The sequence below is a fragment of the Phoxinus phoxinus genome (assembly GCF_949152265.1).
Source record: "Phoxinus phoxinus genome assembly, chromosome: 3".
Lineage (NCBI taxonomy): Eukaryota > Metazoa > Chordata > Actinopteri > Cypriniformes > Leuciscidae > Phoxinus > Phoxinus phoxinus.
This window is the reverse complement of record NC_136878.1, coordinates 27,693,911-27,720,947: the sequence shown is the minus strand read 5'-3', so window position 1 is coordinate 27,720,947 and position 27,037 is coordinate 27,693,911. Positions and strand designations below refer to the sequence as shown.

The 27,037-nt window shown below is 37.3% G+C and overlaps 1 protein-coding gene across 1 annotated transcript in view; it reads right to left on the bottom strand.

The window, feature by feature from the left end:
* The window catches only part of dapk1 (death-associated protein kinase 1), a 66,508-nt gene extending 45,746 nt beyond the window's left edge, over nt 1-20,762 (bottom strand). Inside the window, exons 1-2 of the mRNA XM_079608774.1 lie at nt 20,602-20,762; nt 19,910-20,071 (exon numbers count right to left, since the gene is read on the bottom strand). Of these exons, the coding sequence (XP_079464900.1) occupies nt 19,910-19,971 (62 nt within the window). The 5' untranslated portion in view covers nt 19,972-20,071; nt 20,602-20,762. The remainder of the gene's footprint in view (nt 1-19,909; nt 20,072-20,601) is intronic.
* Between the last annotated feature and the right edge of the window lie 6,275 nt (nt 20,763-27,037).

Here is a 27,037-nt window from a genome sequence, read left to right as displayed (position 1 = left end):
CGACGAATAAAATTTTTGGTCGACTTACGATCAGGGCCTAACATGTACTGTGCTGGACTAACTGAGACTAGTCACAGCACTTACATATTGTTGCCCTATTGTTGGTTTGATTGCTTCTATTGCTCTCCTCATTTGTAAGTCGCTTTGAATAAAAGTGTCTGCTAAATGATTAAATATGTAAATATAAGGTTTCAGCTTCATTACACTATTTTCATTCCAGTCCTTTCCCAAAAATTTTACTTGTCTTTTCCCCCCTACTACATATACCTAAACACATTATACATTAATTTAATATAATGCATTTATATATACATATATCCAAGTAATTTAATTCTAGAATGTTCATTTTGGCTGTATGACTCAATCCCTCATACAAGTACAGGGGTGTATTCCTACAGGGGAGGACTTTGTTTGCAGGTGCTTTAGTCTTTTATGCAGCCTGCTATCTTCCGAATACTCAATTATGGATAATAATGAGCTTTTTGAACAAAAGCATGTGTCAAAAGCAATTTTGGGTTGCAATGAAATCAGACTCTTGCCCTGAAACATTTTGTACGAAACGCAGAATAACAAGGTGCGCAAATAAGATCAGAGGCGTTTCTGTCAGATGGGAAGCCTTTGTCATGACAGGTTGAGAATGAGCATGAATGAGCAAATATAAAAGGATGGTAGGTAAGAAACTCTAAGAAAATGAGAGATCCTTCACTAAGTGGTTGCTTCCTAATGAAAACACAATGCCAGGTGCACTCTGTGCCATTAGAGTAACACACACGGACAGTCCTTACCAGCCGCCACTGCTCTGGATGAATATTTAAGTGGGTTAGCGTGGTCTGAATACAGATTCCTTGTGCCTGGCTCATTCTTCAGGCAGGATTTGGATGTAATTGTCGAAACCTCCAGCATCAGCCTGACCTGGTGTCATGACAAACATCAGCTATATGACAACGGAGACGTAATGAACACGGGGGAATGATGAAGAGGGGCCTGCTCAAAATGCCACTGTCTTCAGGGCTTGTTCCTTTTTTTTTGGTTTCACTGTTATACGTGAGTTTTTCTTCCATTTGATGCATTTTCTTCCAAATGACCCTCCCTCCTGTGTGCGGTTGAACAGTCCAGGTTGGCATTAGGATTCAGAGCACCTTTGTTGTGCTGCACAGCCATTATGCAGCATTTTATCCACTGAGATACACAGAAAGCCTCATATTATTGTTCTATTGCATATTCATACTAAAGTCACAAATAAAAAGACAAATGTTTAAACCCAAAGCACACTAAATCTGTGTCTATAAAGAAAATACTAAAATAGCAAACATTATCAGACACGATGAGAGATACATTCACACTGCAGCATAAAAATGTTTCTAGTCATGTGTGGAGTATTTAAAGGGATAGTTCATCCAAAAATAACAATTAGGTCATTGTTTATTCCCCCTCATCATTACCAACTTAAATGGCATTCTTCTGTGTAACAAAATATGATTTAATGCAACATTCAAGATGCTCTTTTCCATTCAATGATGGTGAATGGTGACAACGAATGTCAAACAAGATTTTCAGTGAATAACAACTCCGGCTTAAGAAAATTTGGAATAGTTTCAGGATTAATTTCATTGTGTTTATTTTATTTTTTTATTTTTTAATGGAGGGAGCTTGACAGCCCCTGGTACCCATCCACTATCATTCTATGAAAGAAAATAGTTTGGACATTATTTAAAATACCTTCTTTTGTTTTCCACAGAAAAAAAAGTAAGTCATTCCTTTACATAACATAATTTGGAATGGCATTTGGGCGAGTAAATTATTGAATTATTGTGAGAATTATCCCTGTGATATAAACTGGGGTAGAAACAATTTTGACTGCTAGTAAATTTCACAAACAATTACAAAGATTTAGCAAGTAACAGATTGAATAAAACACAACATTTTGAACAACTCAAATAGTATTTTCTTGTAAACCATAGTCAAGTAATATTTGTTTTATTTACAAAATAACAGTGTAGGTATGTTCATTTGTTCATACAAAGTGATTGACCTCTTCTATAATCTATAACCCAGTCAGTGTTTTTCTAGAACTAGTGTTTTTAAAAAAACTTTCAGACAGAATACCAGGGTACCATGACATCATGTCTAATGGTGTAGAACAAATTCAAGTGAGCTCTTAGATAACCGTGAGATCATTTATAAATTAAATATACTTGTTACAGCTGTCCTTCAGATGCCAGTTTTCACCAACTGTCAAACCCATTTTGATTGTAGGATATCACAAGCAAAAATAAATATCTAAACTGCCTTCTGAAATCAACAAGACAAATGCATCTTACCGAAAAAGATGTTATGCATTGAATTCACACCTGCCATGTTGCCTTCTTACCTCCATATACAGTCTACAAAGGCATTATTTCATAGCTTTTGGACACAGTAAAATGTCCAGTGATTCTACTTTTAAATTCTATGACTGTAACTGATCAAAGATCTCTACTACGAGACCTCAAAGGATCCACCCTCCTGCTGTTCTGAGATCAGGCTCAACGAAGCAATATGAGGAAAACGCAGCTGGAGGGCAAAATCCTCCTGTAATCCACATCCAAAAGAGTGATGGGCTCATCAAAACACTTTAATACCAGATAAAATGTCAGCGTACCGCAAACAGTGACCTTTGAACCAATTACTCAGCCTCATCGTGACTGCTGACTGCTCTGCGTGTGCCAAAGAGAAACACTAGACCGAGCCACTTTACAGAGGGAACGGCAATTAATAGTCCATCTTATTTAAAGCCATGTGAAATGCAGAAGCACACAACAGTAAAGCCTAAACTGCATAAAATGCATTTGGTTTTGAATGACTGTAGATTATTGCTCAGAAAAGTGCACAATGAGACAGCTGTCAACACTTTTTAAAATGCACAGTGTAGACATGGTCGATTACGAAGGACACCTACCAATTTTGCACGCTAGCTTGCTCATTTGAGCGGGAAATTGAAAAAGGCAAAGGAGAACAAGGAAGCAGAAAAAAAGACAAATTCAAGAAACATTTCATCCATTTCATTTTCAGAGTACAAACCACATATTTATGTAATACAGACGTCTATGAACAGACGAGTACGGTATTCCTCTAAAAACCGGCAGACCACCGACCTTGGAACAGAACAAAGATGTACAAATCACAAGAGAGATCAGTGATGCTTACTGGACAGAAAAAATATATTGAACCTTGACGATAGTGGGTTTTTTTTTCCAAGTGAGCTGTTGGTTTTTTCCAGCTTTGGTTTCATTCCCTACGGTCTCACCTCAAGGAGTCATTGTCAGGTGGCTCAGGGAATGTTTGCGCTCCCATCTGCTTTTACAGTGTTTACACTGTGGAAATGAGATGCATTTTCACCTGGTGCCAAACCAACGTCATGCAAGCTTAGAATAGCAGCAGTGAGATGAAAGTGGTCTCAAAGGCCTCCATCCACATGCGTGAGGGGAAAACCCAACCAAGGGTTTCAACTCAGGTGGGATTCGACAACCAATTACAAGAAACTCTTTATTTAAAATAATAACTGCAACATACAATTTGCAGTGTTAATTGCACTTGCACTTGTAAATAATATAACCATATTGGTTAATAAAATATAATACATAATATAAAAAGTTACTACGGGTCAATCACAATCTTTCACAGAAAGATTTTCTTCTTGGAATTTTTTCCTTATGCTTGGGACACTAGACGATTTTCAAATCGTAACAGATTTATTAAAACCGTGGGCCACAGGCATTAGGACAGTTTCAATACTCAGACACTCCGAAAGCACACACTAGATGATTCGGCCAGACTGCGAGACCACACACCTGCCGATTGAAGTAAGAATTTCACAGTGGCAATTCCACAGACATGAGATCTCACAGAAACTTGCGTGATCTAATGTGACTTCAGAAACAAACAAATATGGAGGATGATCGACGTCTTCAGCTGACTCTACTGCCACGTGTTTTGTTTTGCAGGGACAATAAAAGAAAAACAGAAAAAGAACATGGGTGAAATCTTGGCTCAATCCTCCACTTTCGTGACATGTTTGTGGCTGCTTATGTGGCTCTCATTGGCTATTGCGGGTATCCCATCAGAGGCAGCCCAATCAATAGTCAATTTGGGATCTGTAAGATTTTGGACAAGGTCAGTTGCGAGAGCGACAAGCCTCAAATAGGGCCAAGCTCCCCTGTTCATTGTGGGATGCAAATTGTAAAATCTTCAAGTGTGTGGTCAGCATTAATTATGCTTTTTTTCCTTAATTATTATATTATAAAAATCAGATATACCAAAAATGCATCAAAATTCATTTTAATATCGAAATTACAAACATGCTCATCATAGAAGATTTCTTATCAAGTCAAGTATGTATGAATTGAATTTAAGTAGGCCTATTTCTGAATAAATTAACAGATTAAAAAAAAATCGGTTGGATGTGGTTTCGAGTAGATGAAAGAAAAGCAAAAAAAAAAAGAGACAACATTAATACTAGTGTACATTTCAGATTGGCCTCTGCCTCGTCTGATAATACCTACTCTGTATAATCATGTCGACTGGGTTTCGACCCCTGCGAGCTTTATGACAAAGCAGCTTTTGTGCTGGCCCACCATTGGCTCGTCAGGCTGTCCAGTGGGGTGCCTGACTGGTTAGCACAACACCGGCTCCCAGATTGCTTTCAACAACCCCCATATTATTACACCCAAAGACCCCATCGATAAGAGTGTCTCATAATCTAAGCCGGTCTGATCCATAAATATTTCTGAATTCTGAAAGCACTATGGCATCAGGATTATCATACATTTTATCCCACCATTAATTGAAAGCCTTGCACTTTTGACCTTTTGAGCAAGGGAGACACACATGGGAATATGGCGCTGTTTTAGTTACCCTCATTTCCTCCCACTTCCTCGTGTCTCCAGTCCAAGCTGTTCTTATGCGAGACTTAGAAAACAAAGTTGCCTCCTGGCAGCAGACAGCCAGCGTTCCAGCCAAACATCTACTTTTTGAACCATCATAAAGGGATGGAGGAGTGTAACTTGGCGTGCTTCAGATGGTGGGGCACAGCATTAGTCGAGCTGGATAGCTGGGGCTGAATCTATTACAAGTGCTGTACAGAGAGTAGATTGAGCATGGTGTCGGCTACTAAGGTGAAAACAGCATGAAATTAACAAATGATGAAGGCCCTGAGCCATAACAGGCTGCCAGTGATTTGTCAATATCAAACAAGGCCAATGAGTCATACTTGTGCACCATGCGAAACAACTCCAATATAGTTTTCCATTAGCATGCTGCTAAGCTAACAACATACTATTCTAATAAGGGGCTCTTTAAATTAGGGATGCACCAAAATTAAAATTCTGGGCCGAAACCAAAAATTAAGGATGCTCTTGGCTGAAAACCGAAACCAAAAATAAAGAATAAATCTTTCAATCTTTCAACATACCTTCTGTTGTTCACCCTTGTTTATTTTGTGATATAGTAAAGAGGAGACGATACTACTTGTTTGAATTTCATAATAAAATTGACAGAATTTTAAAGTTTTTTGCGTCATTTAAAAAGTAACAAAGCACAAAGATTTTTGCAATTATTGGACAGCAGGCGCGCTACAAATGTTTAGTGAAGTATAGTGAGGCACAGATTAAAAGATTTATGATACCATATCGAGAAATTAATATTGTCAATCCAGAGCTAGTGTCCACACAGCTGACATGTTTAACTGTTATAGCTTATCCATGTTGTTTGCATGAAACAGACGCTGAACACAGTCAAAACATGCCATCGGATCACTGATTTTCACGGATCACTGTATCGGTCACTGATTTTGGCCCCTTCAAAACCATTTTGGCCCAAAACCAAAATAGCTGTTTCGGACAAAATTAGCCGAAATTTACATTTTAAATATGGCAGTCATTTTTTATAAAAGGTCAAAAGTAAAAACTTATCCTAGATGACTGCAGTCTGAATTTTGACCAGAGTGCAAGTTTCTGTTTATTCTAGTCATTTTTCAGCTACTTGTTTTTGCAACTGTGTTTATCATATAATACACACTTAAATAGTTATCAAAAATCAGTAAAGAAAAGAGGCCACTTATGCTCACAAAGTTGCTTGCTGCTACACTTATTTGATCAAAAATACAGTAAAAATTGTAATATTGTTAAATATTATTACAACTATTTTATTTAAATTTATTTTAAAATAAAATATAAAAATATAATGTATTCCTATGATGACAAAGCTGAATTTTCGCTTGGTCCTTCAGAAATCATTCTAAGCTGATTTGCTGCTATACTATTATTATAAATGTTTATGTCACGGTTATGTTTAGTTTTGTTCAGTTCTGTCATGTCTGTATTAGTTCTTGTCTTTCATGAAATATGACTAATTTCTGTGTTTAAAAATCCCCTCTTTAGTTTATTCTGTTGCTGGTTCACATCAATGCTGAGTTTGGTGGTGCTTCCCTTCTGTTAATAAGGCCTGTTTACCTTCATCATGTTCCTGCATACACCACGCTTTGCCAGAGTGAGACAGTTAGCCTTGCTGCTTAATATTTTGTAGAAACTTTGATTGATTTCTTTTTCAGGAGTCTATGATGAATAGAAATTAAAAAAATAGAATAAATAAATAAACACCTTTTGTAACCTTATTAATGTCTCAACTAACTCTCACTTTTGATCAATTTGTCCATATACATACGGACAGTTTTTTTTTTCTTGAGCTGTGAGTTGGTATTTTCAACCCTGAAAGTCAACAAATCAAGTTTGTTCTGTCCTTACAAATGATGATCTGCTCAAATATCTGTCAGCTGTACTGGTTCCAATTGTGCACGAGTTCAAAATACTTCAAGAAAGAGGATATGCAAATTTTTTCGTTTAGTTTTAAAGGGAAAGAGGACTCTTTTTTTTTTTTATCAGTTCAGTATGAAGGTTGATATTTTCAAATTGATGATCTTTCCCAGCTCAAAAGACAACATTGCTGATTACCACCAACCAGATCAGATCACTAGTGAACATGTAACATCCTACAGTATGTGTGACTGTGCTCTTCACATTCAAATAAGCTTACAGTGTTTCGTAATGTCATGTCATAAACCACATAGTGATTCCTAAAGTAATTACCTAGTAGTGAAATACCAATCTGGGTTATCTGGTTAAAAAAAAAAAAAAGCAACAGTGCCATTGCAACTCTCAGTACCTTTGGTCTTAACAGATTAATCAGCATTATCATCAAAGAAGTGCAAAATGAAGCATTTTAGAAATGCTGACTACACACATATAAACTGGTTGGGTATACCACTGCACATGCTGTCAGATCAATAAAGTGGTTTTAACACAGCGTGAAGATCACAGGCTGTGGGCTAGGCAATCTGCCAGTTTTCCAGGAACCAAAAGCACTTTTGCTAACGATAAGTTACAGTTAACAAATCACTTTTATCGTTGTCCACTCAATGTTTCAATCTCAACTTTTGAGTTAAGAAACACATTTGGATTGAAAATTAGCAAAGACAAAATCTGACTTTTTTTTTTTACAATTTTACTTTAGCATAATGAGTTATACCAACATAATGAATTTTTAATTTTTTAACAAACATAAAATCTAACTGAAAACCAAATGCTGGCTTTGTAATGCAATGCTGAATGTGCTCGGTATAGTCAGTATTTTCTGCAGAAATACAGCGATCCTCTTTTCCATTGGTGAACTGAGTTCTGTTTGGGTCAGAGAATAGTCTGTTGGAAGGAATCTGGCAGAGTCTGAACTGACTTTTCTAGCCCGCTGATCCGGTCCAAGTGTAATTAAATAAGCCTTGCTATAGTGTCATCCCATCCAATTAAATGTGAACTGGGATTTGAAGAGTTTTTAGACTACAACACAGACACGTTACACAAAAAAAACTAAAAAAACTTTCCCAATATTTCTCAGCACATAGTGAAAACATCTAACCAGAAGTATCAGCTATCAAAGCATGACCTGTTTGGCTACTCATATATGCCTAATGGCAACAGTGGGCACACATATACTGTATATCTTAACACAACAAATTAGCCCATTTAGAGGTACATAATTTGAAATATGTATATGCGAGTCATATAGTGGTTCATTAGTGAAAAAATGAATGTGGGTGGACAGTTCAGAGAGAAAAGAGCCCACTAATCTTTAGCGCCCAAACTGCACACGTTATGCAATAACTCTCAGTGCCATAGTGCCACACAGGGGTAACCAAGGAAACAGAGCTGTGGTTGGAGTAGAGCTGACACACTCTGAGGTTTGAGCTGAGGATATTAGGGTTTTAGAGGAAGATTGTGTACAAAGGGTTTGTGTGTGTGTGTCCAATCAGCAGGAGCTGATAAGCAATCCGTCCTCAGAGACAGGTAACACTTACACTGATGTGTGCTTGCCAGGTCACACTCGGTAAAAAAACTTTTACTGCTAAACATCCATATTTTAGAGTGGATGTTTAGCAGTAAAAGTTGTTTTACTCCATTTTTTTAACCAATAATTGTAACTATTTGACGAAGTTCTTTAATAAAAAAAAAACTACATTTGTGTTCAATGTCTACACTGGAAACACAGTTTTATCATCTCAGAATATTCATGAACACAATCAGCTCAGCTTCAGCAACAAGAGAAAAATGTATTGAAAATAAAATCCTAGTTTATTTTCAACTAAAATGCTTTGGTGTAAATGGATTTTTATTTTATATATTTATGAATATATGAAAAAACTGTTGTTAAATCGCTAAATAATTTTACTTTACAGTAGAATTGCTTGTATACACCCATTTTGAAGTACATAAAAAAATCAATACATTAATTTTTTTTATTTTGATGAAAAATGAAAATTATGTCATCATTTACTCATCCTCAAGTTGTTCCAAACCTGTATGAGTTTCTTTCTTCTGCTAAACACAAAAAAATATATTTTTAAGAATATGGGTAACCAAATAGTTGATGGCACCCATGATTTTCATAAGTCAATGGGGCCGATCAACTGTCTGGTTACTGACGTTCTTCAAAATATCTTATTTTGTGTTCAGCAGAAGAAAGAAACTCATAAAGGTTTGGAACAACTTAAGGATGAGTAAATGATGACAGAATTTTCATTTTGGGGGTTAACCATCTCTTTAATTAAGCATGCTACAACTGGTGTAGACATGGTGTAAGCTTGACTGCTCTGTTGTTTAATGAAACAATACACTTCGAAGGAATTGAAACTGACAGATTCGGTCACAAGGAGAAAGACAAAGGGAAATGGCATGCAAAAACTCGATGCACCTTCTCCTTTTTTGTTTCGCTGTATATGAATAATATCTTTATTATCTATTACAGCAAGCACTCTTAACATCACTGGTTAACGCAACTTGAAGGCAAACATTTCCGGGAACTCGATTTCATTGGTTGTCTCTGCATTGTCTCATTTGCATAAAATGTAACTCCGCTCAACTTTGCAAACAATTGCTGTTACTCCTCAAAAAAAAATTTTACTTGTCAAAAACGCATGACCTATTTTCCAAAACTCCAAAAGTTTAGGCAAATAGGATTTTTTTTTTAAATTAAATTCAGTCCAGGCACACTAAATTGCTACAATCTATGCTACAACTTTTGAGTCCCATCAGTGTGACTTGACAGGACACAGGGTTTGGCGGGAGGTGTTTCTGCCCAAATTGGTCTCAAATCTTGTAATTATAGGAAGAATTAGTTAATTCTAGGGGTTGAATCTGTAACAGCCACAAACACAAATACGCCTGTCTTCATAATTCTAGTTTCGACTGTTAAAGTTTTTTGGAATTTGACCCAATTCAAAAATGTCACTTGCACTGCACTGGTTTATATTATAATATACAATGAAAGTCAAAAGTTAATACACCTGCTCAAAACCTTTTTTTATTCATGATTAATATTGCGTTGCATAATGTGTGCTTATAAAAATCGCATTTAATATAAATGGAAATAATTTATTGTTTGCAAATTTCTAGTATTTACATTGGGGATGTGCGCCACGTCTAATTTGACAGTCGTTTAAACTGAGGTTTTGTAATAATGGATGGATAATAATACAAAAAGCTTTCTGACATTTGGACAGATAAAAACCCTAGCAGGAATACAATTTAAACCCATGTAAACGATTATCTTTCTCTCTCTGAGTGCGCGCGTTTGTTTGTGAGAGAGACAGACTCAGTGCTGTTTGTTTTGCAGCACTGAGACAACGTTCTTTTTAATCCATATGTAACTAACGTGCTAGTTTTCATACAAAATAAATATGTAACATAATTAGGTACTTTAGTTAGTATTAAAGGGCACCTATTATGGAATTTTGAAATTTACCTTTCATGTAGTGTGTAACATAGATCTTAGTGAACAAAAACATCCTGCAAAGTTTGAAATATGAAAGTGCACCGTATATAAAGTTATTGTCTTTCAAAAGTAAGAGTCGACTCTGAATCATTTTTATGAATCGTTAGAAGACCGAAGCTTTTTCTCTGACTAGATGACGTCAACTTGTCAAGTTATTTGAATACGATACGCCCACTTATTGCGCTCCAAGCCCAGGGAAAACTTGACGAGACGCTGTGTTCTGAAGTGCGACTCAAAAGCAAACTTTTTTCATCTGCCCAAGGAGGAGCATTTGAAGACTAAGTGGCTACAATTCATATACAACTATACAACAGAAGTGTAGTCCGAGCCTTGTGCTTTGCTCGCGCCGTTTTGAAGACGATTGCTTTACCAACTTAAATGCAATCAAACTTGGATTCGCGAGCAGGCTGATATTGAAGGAAGGTTCAGTTCCAAGTGTATTTGCATCAGCTTCCTCCTCCGTATCACAACCTGTAAGTGTTATAATTTTTTGCTTTTATATTTTATGTAGCATGCTTAATAATTATTTTGTTTGTTGTGTAAGCACCGTTTAGCTTCTAGGTCTTCAATGACAATTGTATTGAGATAGCCTATGTGAAGTGTTTGTCGTTGTTTTCGGAGTTGTCTCAAAGAATAGAGTAATACCTCGTAGTAACGTAACTACATTTTATTTTTTTTATTTTTGTAAAAACGTTATGTTTATGCATCGGGCTAACGCAAACAAAGACTGATTGTGCTTTTACAATATGAACTCTGGGCTATGCTCGCTAACATAACATTACATGCTTTATCTTATTTTTACTTTTTTACTACAAACTATAAAGCAGTGGACTATAATCATTATTATAACACGATTTAATTGATAAAAGCATCATTGTACTCCGTGTTAAACAATAAGTATTATCTCTGTAAACACTGCTGGGTCATCTGACCAATCAACGCAGATTAGCGTCGCGCAAAGGAGGGGTTTGAAAAATGAGTCGTTGAACGAATCATTTGGGAGTCGGTGAGCAAATCAGGTAAAAATAAATGCATATTATCTGACAACAAAAGTGTTTTTTGTCATTGCATGCATGTAAAACTGTTGTTGGGGACTCCCTAAACAACATTAGGAACATTTTAAATGTCATAATAGGTGCCCTTTAACACAATAACGTAACACATAGGCTACGTTTCTCAACACTGAGAATGGATAAATAAATACCAATGTCTATGTTTCTCCAGACTTGAGCTTGTCAGTCATCCATGATTTCAGTTTTTAAATCTGTGCTAACCTGCACATTATGTTGTGCTGAAGTGTTAAAGACTACGACTGGAAAGAGTTCACGAGTTCACACGTACATAAAATCTAATGTAGTATTATGCGTATTTGGCTTGCTGTCCAGGGGAGGGCTCCGAGCTCGGAATTTTGCCCGAACCCAGAGTGCTCCCCCTATACTGCGGTAGACCCAGCCGAGTGTGAGGTGATGGGGTGGTGGAGGGATGCTGAGAAACTTGTCGTGAGACAGAAGATGATGAAAAACTTTATTTATACCGGCTTCCTCTAGAGTTGATTGGTTGATTACCTGAACATGCTCCTCCCGAACTTTGTTACATAAAACTTCATATAATTAATTATGGCCGAATTCCTGTTAAGGCAGTATTTTAGAGTAAACCCTAAACAGAACTAGAAGAACAATACTCATATTTACTGTGTGTCTGTCTTTAATATCTTCGATTTGCTGTCTCTTTTTAATGATATGCCTTCCACATTTGTCAATCATCTCCGCTTGTTATTTGGGCAATGAACCCAGCGCTATGATTGGTCAAACACTTCTTCTTTTGCTGTTGCTTGATTTGAGTATACTGCGCATACTTTGATGTCAAAATGGGTACCTGCTGCTATACGCAAAATGTATACAGGTTGGCAGCTCTGCAATTGTTTTCAACAAATTGAAAATAATAATAAACTAAATGTTTCTTGAGCAGCAAATCAGCATGTGAGAAAGATTTCTGAAGAATCATGTGACACTGAAGACTGGAGTAATGATGCTGAAAATTCAGCTTTGCCATCATAGGAATAAATTACATTGTAAATATTTTCAAATAGAAACTAGTAATTTAAAATTGTAATAATGTTTCACACTATTACTATTTTTACTGTTTTTTCATCAAATAAATGCAGCATTGGTGAGCATAATGGACATTTTTTTTAAAACATTTTAAAAATTCTTAAAAAAACAACAACTTTTGAATGGCAATCTAAAAGGCAGAGGGTATTTTCTGATTGGCTACTTTAAAAGGCTGGTTCACTCATTTTTTAATTTTAAAAATAACACTAGCTACGGTGATATCTGTGAAAAAATATTTTTTCTTTGATTTGACCAGAACGGCATTTGACATGTCAGAGGAATGTAATTTTGTCCTTCAAGTGGATTTGAAGTCACAAAGAACACATTGTGTGAAGAGGCACCGGTGGCAAATGTGTATGACTAGGTCTGAAGTGGCCATTACTAGTCTTGAGTCCTCAGCTGAAACACACGCTCGCATTTGTAATTCAATCAAAACGGTGCAACCAATCAGAATATCAGCATTGTCCGATTAATTGGACTTCTCCCATGAGCATGAAGGACTGTCTCACATTCAGTCAATCAGAACTCATTTAAGGAAGCGTTGCTAATGGAGGAAGCCCCACAGATGACCGAGCCTAAATGATAGCTACGCCTGGAAAGAACCGGATAAATGGGTGGTTCCCATAGCAACCCAGGGGAGGAGACCTGAAGTCTGCTGAGGGCCTTATCTTCCAAATGCCCTATGTAGACAGAAACTGACATCCACCTGGTTTCGACGAATACTGCTTACTGTCAAAACATGAGTGTTAAAAACACATTCTGCGGCTTTAGTATTGACATCTCAACAGAGGATATACAGTAACTCAACCCCCTCCATAAAAGAACATTTCTAAAGAAAACAAGGAAGCTTTTAGGAATGTGATGATCAGCCAGCATTAACTTTTCTGGACTCGCTTCAAGCAGCAATATCAAAGAATTGTGACAATGTATCTCTTGCCATTTTAAATCGGGTCAAATACATTGTCTAAAGTAAAAACAAAGCATAACAATGACACTAAAAGGCGAGCAAAATGATCAACAAGGCAATGACAATGGCTTACAAGATATAAAGAAAAACACTTGATATCCAGCACAGGGAGTCTGAATTCCTTCCACGACATCACTTCACCAGTAGCTTAGCAACAGCATTAACAGTGCTGGTGCGCCGAGATCTGTGAGAAGAATTCATAACATGTTCACACAAATTTATTGCTGAATATTAACAAATGTGCCTGAGAAAAAGCTGTTTCGCAGCTCTTGCTCGAGCCACCTTTAAGTTTCCAAGATGCTGCCTATCAGTCGCAGTAATTTGCTATTAAGAATCATGATTCAGGAGGGGGATTCCCATTATTCATATGCGTACACGTGACATTAAATAGGCCCATCATGGCTGATGCGCACAATCATTACGTTGACTGCAGTATAAAACCAAGCACTGACTGGAGAAGTGTTGACTGTGCAAATAAAGTCGATGAATCAACTATGATCCACAATAGCAACACATCCTGGACTCCCTCTACAAGAGGTCTCTTGTGTGAATGACAACACCGTGATGTATTAACTATTGTAACCAGCTGTGATAAAGCAGTATTTAAACCCACAATTATACCCACAATATGACTAGCAGGTGATTAAATATAAGAAAGGCATGATGAATGGTTTCAAAATGTAAGTAACACTATGTCGCGCTCATTGTGAAATAAAAACTGTTCAATCAGAATATATTTTTTAATTAGAACATTGTGTGTTAAAAAGCATTCATATCTAAAAGTATAAAAAGAAATACAATTCAATTGTTATTAAGCAGAATATCATAATCTCACAGTCCAGTCAAGCCGTCAAAGGAGTGGCACAAAAAGTAACCAGGTTACTATGTGCACTGTACACACATATTTAATTGTGTATAAACACTTGCCAACGCAGGCCCCCAGCTGCATTCAATCCACCAGCACCCAAGCTCATTGCATTCTCAAGGTTTTCTGATAATCACAGGAAACAAGAACCTGACACAATCAGGGATCTCTATATTACCTGGACAACGCTATCAGTCAGCATTATCATTCACCTCAGTGGCACAGGAACCAGTTTTGAATTCTGACATTTTTGCTCATGGGCGTTCAGTTCAGGACAATGTTTTAGAGCCAATCCCCTGAGCTGTAAATGCGATGGGACTATTCACTATGAAGCCACAGGAAAATGATGGCTGACACAAACACTGATGGGCAGAAAAGCAAAAATGCTCAAACTCTTATACTACTGACTGTCCTGTGCTGTAAAATGATGCATAAATGATCGGTCACGGGTAAAACATCTACTGTAATATAATGTAGACGACGGGATGCACAGATTTCAAGCTGATACCAATAATCCAATCATTATTTAAATCTATTGGCCAATAACTGATGAATGGCTGATATTAAAATTCATAACTTTTTTGTCTTTAAATAAATTAAGAATAAAGCACTAACAACTAAAATCGATCATTTTAAATGCTAAAAGTGAATATTCATTTAGATATTTTGCTCAAATAAATGTAAAAGTGTTAGGCAAATGTAATCAAATTTAATTATTGGGCAAACAAGCATGCATAATTGCCAATATTTGCCAATTTGGGCAAATGTAAACATTTCTAATATAGGCCTATAACCAATATGGTACCAACATGCAAATTGCATTTGAATGGCCATAAATTGAGAAAGATGCTTTATGCCCACAGAATGCAGAGCCACGCTAATAGCCAAAACCTATTGCACCTCAACAGCAGAAAAATAAGAAAAGGAAACCCTTAAAAAAGCCATTTTTTTGTCAATGACTAACAATGGCTCTTTATTGATACTGATTAACATGCTGTGGACATATGTGGCCGGTTTAACCTTTGTACTATCCAGGAAGCCCTTTTAAGATGGTTAGTTTGGGATGCTGGTGGGGGATATATTTTGTTTCCTCAAAAGCTGCATTCACCATGCCAAACAGAAGATGACAGATAGAGAAAAAAACCCTCCTATTTCACTCTTGTCTTACACATGCTTCACTGGTCAAGACTAATACTTCACAGCAGGATTGTCTTACAGTGTACCATGACCCTCCCGGCACGCTCGCTCACAAATGCTCTTGATCTCATACACATTCTCACACTCTCACCCCCACAAATCTCATTAGGCTTCACAAGAGACACCCAAACTTCACCCACTGAACACACACAGACGGACGAGTAGGTACGTTTACGCACTAGTGCACTCTAAATGATGATGCTATGTGTGCACTCATAACAGCAGATATCATCAAAAGCTAGGTAAAATAAGTTATGGTGATGATATGTAACATTAGGCATGAATTATCCACTAACTCTAATTATCCGAAACTCAACGCCAGCACCCTCTGACACATTTTACTGGGGTGCAAATATAGGTCAACAACAAAAAAAACTTGCATATTCTGCATGTCATTACAGGGGGTAGGGACATTGTTAAAATGGCCCACATCAAAACTGCTTGGGATCTCAGCTTTTTGGAGGAATCTCATTGGTGATCTCAGCTTTTTGGAGGAATCTCATTGGTGATCTCAGCTTTTTGGAGGAATCTCTATGGTGATCTTAGCTTTTTGGAGGAATCTCATTATAATCAAAGTCCGGGTTAATAAGTTCTCTGTAGCACACTCTCCAAAACTACACAGTCAGAAGCACTGCCTCTTGAAGTGATAGTGAGATCCAGCAAAATATCTGCTCCTCCCCTTTCACACACACACACACACACAGCCAGAGCAAACAGACACAAAGGGGAACCAATTAGTGGCAGGACAGACCGAGAGCAGCCAACATTATAGTCTGTCTTAGAGACTTAATGTAATAGAGGAACGCAGATATCATTACTGAGTGAACTGTAAAATGAGAGGAGTTCCTTATTGGTTGGGAATTCATCTTCGCTTTAAGCATTAGCGCTAAAGCTGATGTTTATCTTCTAAGAGTGGGCTAGAAACGATCCATACTGAAATGGATAGACAGACAGACTCCCATTCAAAAGTTGTTCAGTGATGTTTAATGCACATTGATTATGGTAAAGCTTGGAATTTTGTTTGAAGTATGAGTGAAACTTTAGCGTTTGGGGTTGGACTAGGAATGGGATCCAATGAAAGATGTGGGGCGGTGTTATTTTAATATTATTTATATTTTTAGCTTTTATCATTTCAGTTTTTTGTTTATTATTTTTTGTTAACCGTTTCCATTTATTTCCATATTTTCAGTTAATAATTTTAGTGCTTCAACTTACTTCAGTTCTACCTATCTTTTAGTTTAAACAAATATTGTATGGGTAACCAAACAGTTGATGGACCCATAGATGACTTCCATAGATTTTAAATAATTTTTTGGTTCAACTTAGGTCTGACAGAAAGTAACAATAACGTAAATATAGTATCATACACACATATATACATATAACATACAACAATACCTTAATTCAAATTAAGAATAAGGAAAACACCAGGCAAGTATAGTTGACAAAATATTTGCTTATGTGTTCAGCAGAAGAAAGAAATTCATACAGGGTTGGAACAACTTTGGGGGTGAGTAATTTATGACAGAATTAAAAAAAATTGGTGAACACAAAAATATTTTTGTTTATTTCAGCTTTGTTTCAATTAACAAATGTTTTAGTGATCAATAATAACCCTAATGTGGGGGAAATTTGGAAAATTTAATTCATTGTCGCTATATTGGTGCAAAAATGACATACACCACCTTCGAGTTGCGGCAGCTCATATTGTTAATCCATGAAAAGTAGTGCCAGCCGAGACCCCCGCTTCAAATTTATCCAACAGACCACTGCTCCTCCTACTCTGAGGAGGACCACCCGGAGCAGTTCCCATCAGAATAAAGAAACCTCCTCACTTAAGAGCTTCCATGAGCCGAAGCCTCATAAGCCCCACAAAGAGAGCCTGTATGTTTAACCTTACAGCCCGAGTAACACGCAAGCACCGAGTAAGGCCTCAATGCTGGTGGGGTACGCTTAAACATTTTGATGAGGCATCAAAGCTAAGCCCTGAACACGGTGAGGAGGGTAAATAAATGAATGGCTGATTTGGGAACAGTGAATGATGTTCTTGGTCCTGATTTGGAGGTTTTGTTAGTGTAGGAGGGAATGCAGAAACTTAAAATGTGCCAGTGGGATACAATGATTGTTGGTCTTTTTGTTTTATTGCAGACTATTTTGTACGCAGAAGCTGCAATCCATTCATCCAATAGTGGGATTAGTAGCTCTATGGCATAACCAAAATGAATCACTAGTCATTAAGTTGTCATGGTGAAACCATAATATTCAAATGTTTTTGTCTTCAATGCTATTCAAATAATTTGGAATATGTAAAATGTCACATCATGCATATGAATAAAAATTCAAGGACAGCGTAAAAACACAATACTCAAGCAGAACTACAAAACATTTCAAGCAGGTGTTTTCAATCAAACTTTTACATTTCAAAGATTACCAATAAATAAAGGGATGGCTCATGCATATTTAAATAGTTAAAACACATAACTGTCAATTAAAAGCTGTCCAGACTTCAACATGAAATCAATGCTCATGAATATGCGCATTTTAAAAAACAGCATTTTAACATAAAATCAACTAACAGCAAATAACCAACCTCAGATGCAATTCTTGTGAGGCACACAATCCCTTAGAGTAAAGCAATACTGCTTTCTTATACTTCTCTATTATAAAATAATTCTGTAATACCTGGAATAAACTACTGCAGTCATTGAGTCAATTATGCAATAAGAACAACCAACAGATGCTGTCATCCCTCGGGAGCCAATGACAAGAACATCTTCAGCATTCGATTCAAAGTCCCCTCAGTACGTTTACGCATTATGTAACCGATTTTAGCGAGCGTGAGCAATGCATCTGCATCCTATAGGCTGTTACGTGAGCACTAACAGATACAATATTTCTCTTAAATACAACAACAGCCTGATTTCCCACAACCCACACAAGGAGCAGACTCATCCCTATGTGCGTGGTGATTTATCGCCCACACACACGGCAGTCAATGGGAATCCGAGAAACTGCCTTCTCATGAAAACCAGTTCAACAGAACATCCATCTCTTGACCACCAATGCTGAAATGTTACACAATATTACACAGCTAATATTACACAAACTCAAACACTACATTTTGAGGATGTAAAATGTATTTGGAAACTGCAACGGATGTGACTTTCCGCTCTGTATAACATACAATAATAAACAGTAAATCTAAAACTGAAAAAAAATATACAATCCACTCCACTTCCCTGCAACGCTGCAAATCTGCAGCTTTAAAATTTGTGTTCTTTTAATTCGGCTAAGAGGTCACGACGCCATGACGTATCGATGTTATATTTGTCACATGTCATTACGTGACATAAATTTGCAGGTTATTCAGAGTCCATTAAACTTAAACATTGGAAAGCAGCGAAATGTGAAACTTCTTTCCGGTCTCCAGCATTCACAGGCCTATGGAAGTGAATGGAACGAAAAGTGTTGTGTGACTGTCCCTTAATAAGAACTGAGTCGCGATACCCTGCAAAATGAAATCAATTGCTGACTGGATGTCCTCAAAAGCCAAATTATTAAGTAAAAATGCAATTGTCGTTGGGTCGCAAAATAGCAGACTAACCCAATTTGTCTTGATCAACCTCTCAAGTAAGGCTCCCAGAAGAGAATTTGGGCTTTTACAGCCATCTGAACCCCATTAATCAATAAATACCATTGGAGATCATTATAACTGGGAATGTATGAACATCTGCTAGAGTGACAACCAGTGATTTCCTGGCTCCAGGGGGGTTTGGGACGCCCAATAATTAACTGAGACCATCCTGGCAACAACCCCATCGAGGTGCCATGGTACAGTAATTGTGACACTTAAGATACAGTAAATGCATGGTACTAAATGGTACTGACATGGTAGCTTAAGCAACTTCAAAGAATACCATGGTATTATCATTCCCTAAAAACCTAGGGTAATACCATGGTACTTTTAGGTACTTTTTCAGTAGTACAGCCGACCCCGAAAGACCTATGCACCACCTTAAAGCTCTCTTGTGTAGGCTATGCTGATTGAACAACAGTAGATGGTGTATTCAATGGTTTATTATAAAAAACAAAAAAGGTTCTTTTTTTTGGAATGGTTCCATGAACAACCTTTAACATCCATATAATTTTATATTACACAAAATATTCTTTATAGTGGAAAAAGGGTATTGAGAATCAGATTATTAAAATGTTATTCGCAGTAAGAAAAAAAGGTTATTTTTCTGGAAGTGTCCCCAAAATTGCTGCGAAAACTCTGTTGGAACCTTTATGTTTAACAGCTTTCATAAAGTTCATCACAAATAGATCTGTTTCATACATATATGCATATAATTCCTCCAAAACAACCAACTGCATGAGATAAATGTCACCTAACGCCCAGAAATCATCACGTACCTCCCGAGTTCGTCTCCAATCTCGTAATAATCCTCCACATTCTCCTGGTTGAACACGGTCATGGTGTTCCTGGGCGCTTCCAGCTCTCCGGGATTCCCAAAATCAGCAGCCCATCTCTGTCAACCTAATGACAGTTTGCGGCGAACCCCTCTCATATTCGCTCTGCGGAGAGAGAGAGAGACGCGTGAGAGAAACGCGCGTGTTGTGCGTAAAAACGCTCAGTGTCTTCTCGACTCATATAAAAACCTCTTCTGAGCCACTGACTACACACACAGCACGTCAACTACTGTTTGTGTATGCTTAGACGGCTTTAGCCAGTGGGTGGAAACTATAAACCTCATACGGGAGAAGGTAACAGAGGTTTTGTTAAGGCGTCCACGGCGATTGGCGTTGCCAAGTGAACAGCGCAGCTTGATATGTGTGTGTGAGGAACTGCTCGTGTCGTGAGCATACATAACCCCTGTGTTCACTCACCACGGCAAGAAAACTGACGAGATAACCAAATAACGCTGTGTAGGCTGTTGTTACACCATATAAAATGAAATGTTTCTACGCCCTCCCTTTCAGGTTTCATATCGTTAGAGAAACCTGACGTGTATTCCTTCATTACCTACACGGTCTAACAAAGTATAGCATGCTCTTACCTGGTAACATGCTTATTACTTCAATAAAAGAGAATAAAAGTAGATTACCTTTATATTTCCATCGTTGTCAATCCCCAGGCAGCAGGTACGATCCAGTGTAAAGCGATAAAACAGCATACCCTTAACGAGAGACATGGAAGTGTTGTGTTGCAGGAAATGGGAGGACTGTAACAATGTAGAGATGGTGCGGGGCTCTCGGTAAAAAGACCGCCTGCAGTCCACCGGAGGTGGCGCTGTGGAGAGATGCTCATTATAATCAAAATTAAAGTCTAGACATTTTGATCAATATTCTTCAGATGTGTTAAAATGTAATTGAGACCAAAAAAGTATAAATTGAACGTCTGTCTATCTATCTATCTATCCATCCATCCATCCATCTATCTATCTATCTATCTATCTATCTATCTATCTATCTATCTATCTATCTATCTATCTATCTATCCATCCTTCTACTGCACATGCCCACACAAATTAGCTGTGCCTGTGTCTAATTTCTGTTTGACATGTGCTTTATTTGTTTACCTATTTGTTTTTATTTATGTTATTTATTTGTAGATTATCTGTGGGCTGGAATTTTTTTTAAAAAGTGTACAGTCTAACAACCGAACTTAGTATTTGGCACATATCACCTCTGATAAATCAAATATAAACCAACCAAAGATTTTCATTACAGTAACAGTGTAAACGTTTCCCTAAATTGGTAGGTAATTATAGGCATTTCTATGAAAACACTGTATGTTTATTTTACTTGATGATGCCCCTTATTCTGTAGCATTTCTCACGAGAAAAAAAATAAGCTTACAAAAATAGATTACACATTTATTAAAAGTTCATTTCTGTCATTCTAATTGTTTAATTTAAAGCAATTTGTAGAAATTCTGAGAGCAGAATTGGACTATGGGACTATATACTATTAGACACTTGCACCATCTACTGGTACAGAGGGATATTGCGGGCTGCTGAACGGCTGAACCTGGGAAAGGCGTTTTGTTTGACATAAAAGAGGCTTTAAAAAAAACCAAGCTAGTAAGACTGATTGGAACACTACGGGGCACACATTATATATATATATATATATATATATATATATATGTATATATATATATATATATATATATATATATAACATATTTAGTACATCTCTCAAAAGTAAATATTCATGCCAATGATCATGTCAGTGTCATCAGAATGATAAGTCATCGAGTCATTGTTCACGAACAAGGTCGTCAAAATGTTTAGGCATGTTGTCAATGTAACTGTGTACTTTGACAGTATTACCTGATGTAAACTTGGCTACAGTTTGGATGACAGTTACTGTATTGAAAATGCACAAGGCTGCACTTCTATGGCATATCAATTTCAACAGTACTATTTACATATTACTGTATGTGGGTTATTGATTGAAAGAGACTGGACAGGATTTTGTTTTTCACAGCTTTTACTAGTGCTACTTTATGAAAGAAAAATAAAATAATTTACAGTAAGAAAAAGACAAGGGGCACAAAGAAAAAAAAACTAAATTAGAAAGAAAACACAGGAAACACCCCTTAGGGGTTAGACATCCTGTCTGTCGGCCCACATATTCTCATCCACATTACACCGGATATTTTCCCTTCCAATGCAACGTGGAAAGAATCTTTTGGAATACCTTATCCATCCTCTGCAGGCGTCTATACTGTGACGTCATCACACGCTTCATCCATTGCAGCCAGCAGGGTCATCTGTGTGTGTGTGGCTGATGATCGTACACCTTCCACCTCCATGTGGAGAAGAACTCCTCAATTGGGTTAAGGAATGGTGAATAAGTTGGAAGGAATTCTATGAGCATCCTTGGGTGGGTCACAAACCATTGCCTTATGATGATTGATCGATGGAAACTCACATTATCACAAATGACCACATACCTTGACAAATCCTCTCTAAACAAAAAAGATGAGGAGATGCTGGCTGTTGTATGGTCCTATAAGGGGGATATGGTTAGGACACCATGCTCCGAAATAGCAGCACACATGGTGATATTTCAACGCATTCTCATCCTAGGGCGTCATATACTGACACTTTTGACATTTCGTCTACATCCAACGCACATGGCACCCTTTAGCGTCAATATGACACGCACAGAGCTTTGTTCAGTTATGGTTGGGTTTAGGTCTGGGGTAGGGTTAGGGTTAGACCGCTAGGAGGCGCCTTCTGGCCCATATCTATCTGCGTGTTATATTGACGCTAAAGGGTGCCATGTGCGTTGGATGTAGACGATATGTCAAAAGTGTCAGTATATGACGCCTGGCAAATCCACAGTAGCTCTGTGACCAATGATATTCCGACCCCGCCTTCTGCATTTGGTCAGGTTGAAGCCAGCCACATCCGTATACAAAGTTGTGAGAGGGTTCACTTGATTCCAACTCCATCCCAGAACACACAGTTGAATTTGTTTTGTGTAAATGTGTAAAACTATGCTTGACAGTTTATGACAAATAGTTCAACAATTTTGCATGTAATGGCTTATGCAAGAAAATGATGCCTAGATGTTTTGAGGGGTAAGACTATTCAACAGAGAAGAGAGAACCATCTACTATATTTTGATCAACATGACATGAGCAATTGAAAATGTGGAAAAAAGGTGACACTTATACATTATCAATTGCAATATGTACAAAAGCAATTGCAATTTGTTCAAAGGGATAAGAAATTGCTTTAAGTGCACAAGTGACTAGATGATTTGGAATTTGTACAACCCTTACGAAAAAGAAGTTTATTCAAGTGTGCAATTAGTATACTTTCAGTCTACTTTTGATGTACTTCTCAGAAATATACTTTATCTACTTCTCAGAAATATACTTCAAATTGCACTTAAGTATACTTGACTTATACTAACAGAAAAGTCTAAGTATATTTGGCCTATACTTGTTGATTGAGATATACTTAAAAGTATAATTAAGTATTCTAAGTGTTCTTGGCTTGTACTTGTGTTTACTGTTATGATTGAGTAGCTTATTTAAAAAAAACATATTACACACTGTCTTATAAACTAACATGTTCAAGTTTATATAGTAACAAGCTTTCATGGTGGAATAGCTTATAGAGTAAATAAAATAAGCATGGAACTGAACCTGATCTTGTGCACAGCGATAAAAGTTTATTCAAGTGTTCTATTAGTATACTTTGTTCTTTTCAACTAAAAATAAGAAAGCATACTTTCAGTCTACATTTTATATACTTCTCAGAAATATATTTAAAATTACACTTAAAGCTACAGTATGTAAGATTTTAAGCCACAAGAGGGCGCTGTTTCCAACAATAACAAAGGCGAGTCTTGATAACGCTATGAAGGAGAGTGGAACGATGGGAGATGTCGTTTTCAACATCCAGAGACGCATGGAATTAACAGGGGGGCAGTGTTTCGGAAGACACTGAAGCATCCCCGGGCGCCGCCATTGGCTAGCGGACCCCCACCTGCTGTTAGCATTCCATTGACTCCCATTCATTTTGGCGTCACTTTGACAGCGAATAACTTTACATCTGAGGCGTTTAAAGACACCGTTTGTCCATTGTTTATTTCTAATGAAACACAAAAATGTATAAAAGGCTCCATTACCTTGTATCTTACGTTATGGCCCCATAGAAGCAGTTTTTGTAAAAATAGGCTAACGATTGCATCATAACCGCGCGACTCTGTCGCAAAAGTCGAGAAATTACCGTATATACAGGCAGAGAAGCTCGCAAGCAATTGGGAGGACGTGGAGGCATAAAGTCAAGGGAGAAGCCCACAGAGAGTGATAAAGTTGCTCCCGCTGCTAGCTCATGGACAGCTAATGCTCACGCTCTCCGTCTCTGCGAGATTCGGAAGGGAATGATTCAGATTTCTCTCGGCACAGCTACTAGAAGACCTACAGGTTGCTCACGTCACATCTACGTCGTCAAGCTCAGTTTGAGTCTGCGCAGTTCGCATGGCGATCAGGAAGTGAGTGCTTCTAATTGACTTCACTTCTCTCCGTTGAAACCGTCGCTGTGTGCAGTTTATATACTGTCTATGGGAATTAATGAATCATGATCACGGATGAGGTATTTTATTAGTTTTTGTATTACCTGTACGTCTGAACGCGAAATTTTATGACATGATAATGAATTAACTACAAGGAACGCAAAATGTTATGCTATATTATCGTGTTACAGCTATTTGTCAATTGATTTGTTAGGTTAATGCTGTGTAGTTTTAGGATGTTTATAGTTAATGAAGTGTTGTTTTACGTGTTCAAACCAATCGTAGTAAAATTAAATTTGAACGGACATTTGCAAGTAATGGCTTAATATTTTTTAACAACAGATATCCGATTGTATTTAATTGCACTGCCATAAACTCGGTCACGGACTGGCCGGCCCACCTAGTAACATACACAAATATATTAAAATAATGACGGAAATCATAATAGGCTATTACATGCGTGGATGCGGGGACGCGGCCGACAATTTTGTATCATTTATAATGTGGATATATCGCATCACGATAGTGTCGTGGGCAAGTGTGCCATCATATAACGTGGGAGACCCGAGTTTGCGTCCCAGCTAGAGAAACTTTACTGATTTTGTAAAGCCCAAGTTCGTCGCGAAGCTCTCTCCATCTCGTAAACGCCACACCGACATTTAACCTTGTTTTATTCCTCCGTTTGTCACAAATTCTGCGTGTATCCCCATATGGACGCTTACATTTTGTTGGCACTTCAATACTTGTCAAAGAGTAATCATGATCCATGATGTACACAGCTATAACCACCACTTCCGTATGTGTCCACGTTAGGGCTGCACGATATTGGAAAAAAATTACATTGCGATATTTTTTCCCCCAACGATATATATTGCGATATTGAGAGCCATAACTCTAGGCTAAAGACAATAATTACAATTCCATGATATTAATAATTTCACTAATAAGCAAGCTTCATTACAAGTGACAAAAAGGTCACTTAATATTTTATTCCAAAATTAGAACATTTCTGTAAACACAAAAGCAGGCACAAAAACCCCCTGATTGGTTTACAACAATACAACTTAAAATAAATATATTTTTTTTATAAAACAACTTAAGCATTTTGGTTCACAATCTTTTAAGTCAACTTTTCTTAGCCAAAGTGCCAAAGTAAAACAGTGTTGGTGTTGGTCATCATAATCATATGAAATAAACAAAATGATATAAAACTTTAATATATTTTGTATTAAATCTACAGATTAGAGACGTGTTTCTGTAAACAGAAAAGCCGAACACATTTAAACAGCAGCTTTACCGCCTCTGTCAGCATCGCCGCTTCCACCACGCGCATCAAGAGCTGAGGGAGCACCAAAAAAATAGCCTAATGAAAAATCAATCATTCTAATGCCGATATTATTATAGATACAGACATCCCAAGTCTCCCGGAAGTTCCGGTAGTCACCCGCATATAATGATAGCGGCTCACTGATGCCCGCGAATTAGTTAAAATCTCCGGAATCTAGAGCGAGCGCGCCCGCGAGACAGAGACTGCATGTGCTCCAAACCGCGCAGCGGGTGCACGGCAGAGAGGGAGAGAGACAGCAAGAGACCGCGCGCGTGTGCCTCATGAAGCGCGTAATATCTCCCGCTGGTGCTACTGTGCTACTACCCTTCACATCGCATGTTCCGGCGATGTGACTATCGCTCACTCGCACATCGCGATGTCGATGTTAAAATCGAATATCGTTCAGCCCTAGTCCACGTGATATTGCGGAAACCAAGGATAGAGCGGATATTGCGTCACTGACAGGCGACATTTTTTTCCGGGACGGACAATTATTTAAAATAGGAATTTCTCTGAAATAAAAAATCTTTGGAGACTTTTGGGATATTGTAAGTACATAACTGCAGGAAATATATCACACTGTCCAAGTGATTTTTGGATCTTTTATTACATAATTGTTACATATTGTATCTTTAAGTGTACTTGACTTATACTGAGAGAAAAGTCCAAGTATAAATGGCCTGTACTTGTACTCAATCTTTTGATCGAAATATACTTAAAAGGATAATTAAGTATTCAAAGTATACTTGGCTTGTAGTTGTTTTAACTCTTTTGATCGAGTAGCATATTAAATATACTTTTTTTTTTACATAGTTTTTTTCATAGGCTATACAGTCTTATGAAACTTACCTTGTTTGAAAATATTAATTAATTTTTTTACATAAAACAGATATGTTTCTAATTCTGCGTATCTGAATTTTTGTGTAGGCTAGTCCACTGGTAGTGTACATAGGAATTTACTTTAATTCTACTTTACTCTTTCCCCAGGGATCTCCCAGTCACGTGACCCCCCTAGCCGCGTTTCAGCCATTTTGACGGAATAGATCCGTCAGCTACTCGATCTATTATTAGGCCTGGGTAATATATAATATTATTATACTAATAATGTAATTATTGGTATAATTATTTTATAATTAGTCTAAATATTGCAATACTTTGCGCTACAGTATTGATAT